Genomic DNA, 9848 nt, shown 5'->3' on the forward strand with positions numbered 1-9848 from the left:
TTTGCTTAGACCGAGGAAACATGGTGGGGGGGTGGGGGGGGGGGCGCAGTGAGGTTTTTTTTGGTTGCTTTGTTTTAAGGACGGCCTTGAACTCTAGCCACTTCCTATAAGCATTTAGCCTTCACATATTTAAGTAGCAAAACACATAAGTAGGAGGTGAGCCCACTCCTAGGCCTAAGACTGTGTGGGCATCACATTAACCTAATCCTGTAGAGTCCCTGAAAGCTGAAGCCACCTGGAGCATCAGAGTCAAAGAGACTTTAGTCCGAAGCCCACTTGTGGCTGCAGAATCTTCCTCGGCCTTATTCGGTGTAGCGTCTGCAAGCAGTTTTGTAGCCAGTGCTCCCTGAATAATTCCAGTCCTTTGAAACAGAGGTGCTAGCATCCTATTAAAATGTAAACGCCATGTAGCCATTTGGTAGGAACTCTTAAATATAACACTTGCTCTTTGATTGTGGTGCTCAGTACCTGATACACAAAACCTAGTCTCTAGAGATGATTTTAAAACTAGCCTATCTAGGGAAGCTTATGTGGCTGTTCAGCCCCCGACAGGATTCTAGTCACAATCGTGAAATGACCGAAAAACTTAGGAAAAACAAAGCAACTTTTCTCAGCGTGTTGATTCAGCCAATAAAACCACCCATGTGGACCACCTCCAAGCATCTCTGAAGACCCTGCTTTGCATGCATGTAATAATCACAGTGAAACGGCTCCCAGGAAGTGGACTCATCCTTAAGGTTCAAACCACCACTTTACATTTGGATACTATTTTACACTTTCCAAAGCACATTCATGCTTGTTTTCCCATCCAATCCTTCCCCATAATGAGAGGGCATTGAAGCACAATCTCAGGATTCCGAGAATGGGTGCAGGATACTACCCTTTCTGCCCTTCTGAAGGGCTAGCTAGTCCCCGGCTGTACACACAGGATAAACGCATGTGTGACTATGAATGGAGACCCCTAGTCACTGAATCTTGTCACCATATTTCATAGCTCCGCGATTCCCCTCTTCTACCTCTAGCAGGAGAATTCAGTGAGAGTGAGACATTGGAGAGGAACAGCAATAACAGATCTGTTCTTGCCTTTTCGTCTGATAATCTCAATGAGGAGTTACTAAAGCATCTGAGTTTATCCATTTAAGTCCACTCTGTCTGCAGTCTAAGTCCCCAGCTTGTGCCACTGCCGTCAGGAGATATGTCTCTCCTTGATCAATATTTACTTAACAAACAGCAGGGATGGGAGAGTTTGTTTAGAGGAATCACGTGCACACTAGGGTGAATGAATGCTCGGGAAGTACTTCAACTTTGTCTCCTTTCCTAGGATCTTGGTGTGTATGTGTGCGTGCACACGCAGCTGTGTACAGATGCCCTTTCTCTTTTTAACTTCTCCAAAGACACTAAGTCGTCTAGAAAAATGCCTCGCTGTATATGATTAGTACATTATTTATCCTGTAAGAGAACTCAGGATGTCAATTCAGTTTTGAAAATCCCAGCCCAAAGTTTGCTTTTCCTTTTGTGCTCCTGTACAGGTGAAACATTTTGGAAAGGCTCTTAGGATGAATTAGATGCACAAGCATCTTCCTTTGACCCCTTTCAGATGAGTGGAAGAGAAGAAAATGCAGATGGAAACAATAAAAGTGGTTTGATAGGACAATTCTAACTATATATTTCCGATGGCATTACATTTTTTTTAGAAAACCCAAGGAGAAAAGTAGCTCTCGAGATTTTGAAAGCCACTTACCTAGTTTTCGGAATCAGATATGTTTAACTCTAATAATAAATATGAACACTACCGTGTTGAAGTTTAGAGAGCGCTGTTCTTTCCACTTCACTCAGACAATTGCTTGAAGGCTGAAGTCAGTGCCTTCAATGCAGTTGACTTGGAGGCATCTGGGTCTAGTTTGAGGGGTTTTGTTTCTGTGTGTGGGTAGAGGCTAGGGAGGGGGCTGTGGGAGTTATTTATTTATTTGATTTTGTGAATCGGAGTTGTAAAAGCCATCTGAAATATTCATGCAGAATTGTCTGAGAAGCCCGTTTCTGTTTTATTTACTGCACAGTAGACCAGCCACAGCGGATTAGTTCTACAATACCCGTAACAAAAGCCCAACAGCTGATGCATGTGATGTTAGAAGGTGACAAAACAGTTAAAGTATGCTGCTGGCTACAGGCAAGCAGTCAGCAGATGCAGACAAAAGGGTTTGTGACAAGAATAACTCTCTCTCCAAGGCGAGCAGTGAAGAGTATCCAAAATACCAGTACCCTTTTCTCCTTGACATTGTCTTCTTACAGTCAGCATTTTATTGCCCTTTTATAGTGTGTTTTTTTTTTTAAATGGAGGAGGAGGAAGAAAGAAAACCCACACACAAACTGATTCACCAAAATACTAGCGAGGATTTTACTTTCCCATCAGTTAGCCACTTCTGCCCATAGATATGTTTCCTTTTCCATTTCCCCACTGAAGTTTGAAAAAAAAACGGTTTAAAAGACGAACCAAAAAGAGGATCTCTCTTGATAAGATTGTAGTCTACTGACTGATAAGCTTGACAAGCCATCTGAGCCTCTGGTTATTGGGGAGGGGCTAGGGAGGGAAGTCTGTGCCTGGTTTGTTTTCTGTCCTTTTCAGCAAAGATCATTCCACTGATGAAATTAGGTCCATGGACCAGTTTTTAAAGGGGACAGAGGGTGGAAAGGTATCCACAGGGGGCTGTGCAAGGGGTAAGGCTTAGGTCCCCCGCAAGAGGCCGATGGACGAGTCTGTGGATGTTTCAGAGGTGTGAAAAATCAGCTTCTCTGTCTCCAGAAAATAGGAGAGGCTGCCTTCTTTTTAACCTTTGTAATTCCCCTTCTATTCTCCGTGACATTCATTCAGCTGCCAAGAGCGTTTGGCAAGGTTTGGGCCAGCGAGCACACTTCCAGTGACCGCTAACCTTGGTATGTCCTGACACTTATGATGAGTGTCTGCAGGACACAGAAGGCAGGCAGCCTGCTATGTCAGGCTTTTATTATGTACTGCAGAGGCTAGGGACAGTCAGTTTAATAAAACAAATCATCCTTGAAGGTAAAGCAACTGGGAAGAGGAGGAGGAAGACGGGGGGAAAATGTGTCTTTGCCACTCATTCAGATAAAAAAAAAAGAACAGCAAAACAAGCACCCACCCAACACACTGTGTGTGTGTGTGCATGCGTGTGTGTGTGCGCGCGCACGTGTGTGTGTGTGTGTGTGTGTGTGCATGCGCGCGCATACAAGCAACCCAGGCATGGACTGAGCAGACTTGAAAACACCCTTGCATTTCTCCCGTTTCATCTAAGCCCACAGGGCTCTCATTTGCTCTGAGGAGACTCAAGTACAAACAATTGTGATGAAATGGCTGGATGCTGATAGCCACCCCCCTTGAAATGTATGAGTGCATTCAAGTACTTTCTCTCTTGTAATTATATTCTCCTCCAAATATCAAGGCAAGGAGAGGCAAGACCGTTTGGGGTGAGGTTCCTATATTGGGATGCCTTTTATCAAAGCAAAGTTTCCACTCTCCTCTCCTGAAGAACACTCAGCACAGCAGCTCCCACAATAGCCTCAGAGTCCTAGCCAGAGACTTTGGAAGCCTTTTGTTTTTCCCCTGTGGCATGTCCAAAGGCATGGCCTTCCCTCCCCCTCCCAGCAGCCTGCATTGTCTTGCATTCCAGGGACTTGATTGACTGTTGCCACCTGATGCTGAGGAGATACTCTAGGGTTCATTCTGCAGATTGTTGGGTTCTATTAAAAGAAACCTAGATAAGGGATTATTTGTCACTAAGAGATTTTCTGCAGATGTTTATTAGTGATTGGAAATCCATTAGGTGTGAAGAGGTACTGAAAAAATACAAGCAACACCATTCTCAGAACCCCAAATTCTAAGACACCCCCAAAAAACATCAGAAAGGACTCCCCTGCCCCTTACTGTGTTAAATGGAATAGGGGAAACTTTTCTGGCAGAGAGGTAAGGGTCTCTTTTTCATGAGTGATACTTCTACCTGTGCATGGAATTCCTTGGCACTCTCTCAGATCATTTGCTACCCATCAATTTATCTCTCTGGAGCCACCCAAAAAACACTAACTGCTCTCTAGTACTAGAGGATCTCATTATAACTTTCTTTTCTCTGCCCAATCCATTGCATGACTATTGCCTCAAAGTAAGCACAAAATTAGCCAACAACTTCATTTGTTCGCAAAGAATTCATCCCTTCCAAACATAAACCAATAACCAGAGTCTCCTTTTGGGAATCTTTTGTGTCATTCCCACTTATTTTGAAGTTACGAGCTCTTCTGTGGTTTTTCTAAACCACAAATCCACAGCTTGTCAAGGTTTGGATGCCTCCTATAAGTCGGAGTTGATGCAATTACTGAAAATGCATTAAAAAGGAGCCAGCATGGTTTAATGGAAAGAGACCTGGATAGGTTATTTCACATGAGTCTCTTCATCTCATAATGTCTTCATCTCATAGACTCTCATAGTTTCTCATAGTTTCTTCATCTATAAAATGAGTTCTGAGATCTATTTCAAGTCTTTAAATTCTATTTTTTATCATTATTTTAAAATTCCTTTTTTAAGTATTTAGGGAGACGATAAGTGTGACTCTAGAGCAATGTGGAGCCTAGCAGAAGGCAGGGTCTCATTATGAGCTATTTATCAATGATGATGCAGAAGAACGCTGTGAAGCATCATGTGGGATACACAGAATAGAAGCCAGGACTTTTTCTCTGAAGATGTCTTATGATAAATTCATTACAACTAGATATAAGTGGGTGAAAAGTTAAATAACATCAAGACACAAATGCAAAAGATGTTAAAGGACAACCCAAGATTGCTGCCAAAAGAAATGCATGTTTAAAACAGGATACAACCCACTAAAAACCAGTAACCAGCAGGGCAAATAATAAGGAATAACTGGGTGGAGATTGCATGCACCCTCTAAGAAATTATTATGATTTGTTCTCAGGCCAACCCTAGAACTATGTTTCTTCCCTCCTCCAGGGCTGACACTGTTCTAGATGCATCTCCCTCCTCTGACTGTCTTAAACATCACCCCTGCTGCCTTGGCCCCTGGTTCCCCAGATCTTTTGGGGGTCCTGGAGTGGGTGGGACTTCATCTGGAGCCGCGGCCATGCCCTCCATCCCTACAGCCCTCTGCTGTGCCAGGCCGCATCCCGGAGTGTTCAAGGAGCATAGATCTTTGTCATGGATCTGTTGCCAATGGCCAGGAAAGCCACACTTCTTGAAATGTTTATTTTAGTAAGTGCCTCTGATTATGTTTCTGTAGCATTTGGCTAACAGCTCCCAAACCCAGTAGTTAGAGTGGGCAGTTGCACTGCGTAACTGTTCTCCAGCCGGAATCCCTCTCTCAGTAATACCCATATGACGAAATGTAAAGGATCATCCTTGGGGAAGAGGGGGGAGTACTCGAAAAGGCTGCTTAATGACTTTTTATTCAGTATAAGGTGACTCGGAAAGCTGATCGCTCCTCCGGGCCCTTCCCATTCCACAAATACTCACGTATATGCAGGAGATTGGGGAGAAAATCAGCAAAGTTCAGTTGAAAATACAGATGAATTCTCAGCAGGGAATGGCCTTTGGGGTCTATGGGTTTCCACATCCAAGGTGATGTTTCCATGATTTTCCAAGCAGGGATTGGAACTGTGTCCTGAGAAACTACTCTCTCTCTCTCTCTATATATATATATATATATGTGTGTGTGTGTGTGTGTGTGTGTGTGTGTGTATACATATATACACACACATATATATATGTGTGTGTATATATATATATCTTTGGGAGATGCTTCTCAAAATTTTCACTTTTTCTAGATTCTAATCAGTCCCAAATGGGGCCCTTTTTTTCTGGGGTGTTATTAGATTTCTTTCAAAGGACAAGTGACTTGCCATGGGAAGCACTGAACTTCTTTGTCCAACTCCAAATATGTAAGATAGGGATGTCTGGTATCTTTTTCATTTTCTTTAACAGTTACTATCATTATAAAAAGATCTACTGCACAAACTGAGAGAAAGTGTGGAGAAAGGGATCAAATATGTTCAAAATGACAGTCCCTCCCTTTTACTTTGGTGAGTGGCAAGTCTGAACCAAGATGAAAATCTTTCACCTCTTGTAAATGTGTAGACTGTTCTGTCATATAACTGCAGTGCATTTACTTCCTCATATGTCTGCACTTACTGTGAAAATAAAATATTATTAATGTATAAGTACCCCACTAAAAGAAGTCTACAGAGTGTCAATATGTACTTGGAAAATTATGAGTCCATGGAATGATGCTGTGAATCCATTATCTTGTTGTGGGGAAAGATAGGCCGTGCTTTACCGTGTAACTTACAAAGAATACCAAATAAGTACATCAATAGTTATTCCTTTCTCTAGACAAGAGGTCAGACTACTAAATAAATAACTATTAATAAACAGTTAATAAACACACACACAAAATACACACGTATGTATTCATTGCTGTGGGAGAAAAGAATTAACAGATAGGGATTCTGAAAAGATATTTGGGGCATGTTTATCTTGGAATACAGCTTTGAACAATTCCCTTAATCTCTCTGAGCCTCTGTTTTCTCACTGTAAAATGGGGTTAATAATCAGAGATGTTGGAGGAACTGAATGACATAATTCACATTCAGTACATAACAAAGTGCCTGACACATAATAAAAAGTCCAAAAATGTGGGGTTTTGTTATTATTAACAGCTGCATAAATCACTCTCTTATGGAGCAATTCTAATCTCAAGGTAAAGTATTTTCCAATGTAGGATTTTGAGATTCAGTACAAATTTTATATTTTGGGACTCAGTGTTAATATCATTATCTCAGTCTTTTTTTTTGTACGTAGAGTGCAGGCAACCTCAAAAATAGTGCAGGTTCCATTCCAGACTACTGCAAAAAAGCACGTCGCAATAAAGTGAGTCACATGAATTTTTTTAATTTTCCAGTGCATATAAAAGTTACGTTTATACTATATTGTAGCCTAATAAGTGTGCAATAGCATTATGTCTAAAAAAAGTACATACCTTAATTAAAAATACTTTATTCTAAAAATGCTAACCATCATCTGAGCCTTGAGTCGTAATCTTTTCTCAATAGTAACATCAAAGATCACTGATCACAGATAACCATAGCAAATATAATATTAATAAAAAAGTTTTAAGTATTTCGAGAATTACCAAAATGTGACACAGAGACATGAAGTGAGCAGATGCTGTTGGCAAAATGGTGCCGATAAACTTGCTCCACGCAAGGCTGCTGCACACCTGCAGTTTGTAAAATACGCAGTATCTATGAAGCGCAATAAAGTGAAGCAAAGCTCAATAAAATGAGCTATGCCTGTACTTCATAGTGCAGATTATTTTCATATACAACTTAGCATTTGAGTGAACAATCCTCTGGTACAAGCAGGAAAGGTAAGATTTTTGTTTTCTTCATCTATAGTGTGGGTTTAGTTTATTATCAAAGGCCAATTGTTATTCTCCTTTTGAGAACACATTTGTTTTCATAATGGAAATATGATTGAAATTCTGAAAGATTAGGTGGAGACTTGCTTCTGGAATACACCTCTTTAATGAAGTAAGGAATCCCAACAGTATGTCCCCTTTTTTCTACCCAAATATTCAGAATGGAATCCCAGTTTCCCAATAGATCTGCATGTATCCTTTGCTCAAGTCTTTTTCTAAAACTATGTAGCGGTCCACCCCACATTACAACGCTACTATATATAACGACTTTACATAAGAGAATAGAGGCTGGCCATTTTTAGAAATTGCAGGTGCCGTGTAAGCCCCTTTCTGAAAGAAAGTCCTTAGCTCAGTTTCCTTTGAAGAACTGGAGACTTGAAACTGAAAACTTTATTAATGCCATTGTCTCCTTGTATCAGCAGGTTCCAGAGAGATTCCTGGAAGTTGCGCAGATCACATTACGGGAGTTTTTCAATGCCATTATCGCAGGCAAAGATGTTGATCCTTCCTGGAAGAAGGCCATATACAAGGTCATCTGCAAGCTGGATAGTGAAGTCCCTGAGATTTTCAAATCCCCAAACTGCCTACAAGAGCTGCTTCATGAGTAGAAATTTCAACAACTCTTTTCGAATGTATGAATAGTAGCAGTCCCCTTTGGATGTCCGAGTTATCTGTGTCTAGATTTTGATTTCATATATATGTGTATGGGAGGCATGGATATGTTACAAAATCAGCTGGTAATTCCTCCTCAAAATCTTTCTCTTATTTTCTTCTGTTTTCCATTGCAAGGGGATGGTTCTTTTCCTTCCGCCTTTAGTTTAATTTTGCCCAAGGCCCTTAACATTTGGAGACTTAAAATAGGGTTAATTTTCAGGGAAAAAGAATGTTGACGTGTGTAAAGTCTATCTTAGCAAGGAAGGGCATTTGTTAAAGATGCATCTGCTGGATTGATGGTTTATTGCAAACGGCGGTTGGTGGAGGGAGACCCGCGACACAGTACAACTCTGTAGTCAGTGATGTGTCTCTTGTTTTTACTGCTGAGAAGGTCGGAAAACTCAATGAAACCACTTGATAAACTTAAATATTTTGTTTGGTTTGAACTCAGTAAGTCGCTTTTTATCACACGTTTAAAAATAATGCCGGTGGCAGATGAACCGCTCACTTTTCAAAAGTACCCCAAAAGGCCAAATTTTAAAAAGAAACATAATCACTAACTGTCAAGCCTTTCCTAAGAGAAATAAATGGCAAACACCCCAAACTAGTACCAGATTCTTTTGGAGGCAAAGCATTTTGTACACAACTGACTCTTTCAAGATGAGACTGGAAATTCATGTGATTTCTAGTCACCTCTCGAAATTTTGCAATAGGTTCTTCTTGATAATAAATGAGTATCTATCATTCTTCGTACAGAAAACCCCCTATAATGTGTTATTTTCTATTTATCTTGCTTCAGTTATTAAAAGGCACGTAAGTTTCAAATTTATTCTTTGCTCAAATTTGTTTATATGCTTTAAAAGAATTATAATTTCCGTTTAATATTTAACACTTTGTTTTTCAAAAAACACTATTTTCTGAATACCTTTCTATGGTAAGGAATAAAGGACATCCCAACTTGACCATAAAATTCCTACCTACTCTAGGAGTTTGTTGACAGCTGCTAGCTGACTCCATCTTCCCCTCCTGAGAGGAGTACAGATGAGAATGACCTATTTTCCTATACATTTCCACACTACCCTGATGGATATTCAAAGTGGTGACAGTCTAATTTTACGTGTTTCTTCATTTTAGGTACAGCGTTTTAAAACAATTGATAATGTCTCTTCTAATTCAGAAGCTAGTAATTGACCAAAACATGAGAAGAGTGTATAGAATAGGAGAGTTTGGGAGTTAGCCCGAAAGACACAATTTCAGTACACATAAGAAAGCTAGCTGCTATTTCATGCTTTCTTCAATGGTTCTCCTCTTTTTTCTTTTTCTTTTTTTTTCTCCAGTTTTTCAAAGGTGTACAGCGTCCCATACTTGCTTTTAAAAAGCTGAATGGCATTCACACTTGTTTTCTTAGATGGATTTTGTGTGCAGATGCAGTAAGAATTCCTTTTTTATCCTAACAGTATTTTCCAGAACCCTCCCTCCCCTTTGGTAACTTGATCTACACCTCCTAAGATGACACAGTAAAAAAAAAAAAAAAAAAAAAAAATCCTGGTATTTAGATCATATGCAACGTAAATAGTTTTTCCTTGATTTTTATAAAAATTCCATTTGACTTCGGAGAATGCAGATTGACCCATGTAACTAGCTGACCCAATCGCTGTAATTTAACATCATTTATAAATTCTGCTGATGGACAGGAATGTA

The 9848-nt window shown here is 40.2% G+C and overlaps 1 protein-coding gene across 2 annotated transcripts in view; it reads left to right on the forward strand.

Moving 5' to 3' along the window:
* The window catches only part of PROX1 (prospero homeobox 1), a 48713-nt gene extending 39665 nt beyond the window's left edge, over positions 1 to 9048 (forward strand). The window contains exon 5 of one of the 2 annotated variants that reach the window (XM_057729932.1): positions 7913 to 9048. In XM_057729932.1, the coding sequence (XP_057585915.1) occupies positions 7913 to 8101 (189 nt within the window). In that variant the 3' untranslated portion in view covers positions 8102 to 9048. The remainder of the gene's footprint in view (positions 1 to 7912) is intronic. The other variant, XM_057729933.1, reaches the window with a different exon arrangement.
* The last annotated feature ends 800 nt before the right edge of the window (positions 9049 to 9848 follow it).

The sequence above is a fragment of the Hippopotamus amphibius genome, chromosome 3 (genome assembly GCF_030028045.1).
Source record: "Hippopotamus amphibius kiboko isolate mHipAmp2 chromosome 3, mHipAmp2.hap2, whole genome shotgun sequence".
Lineage (NCBI taxonomy): Eukaryota > Metazoa > Chordata > Mammalia > Artiodactyla > Hippopotamidae > Hippopotamus > Hippopotamus amphibius.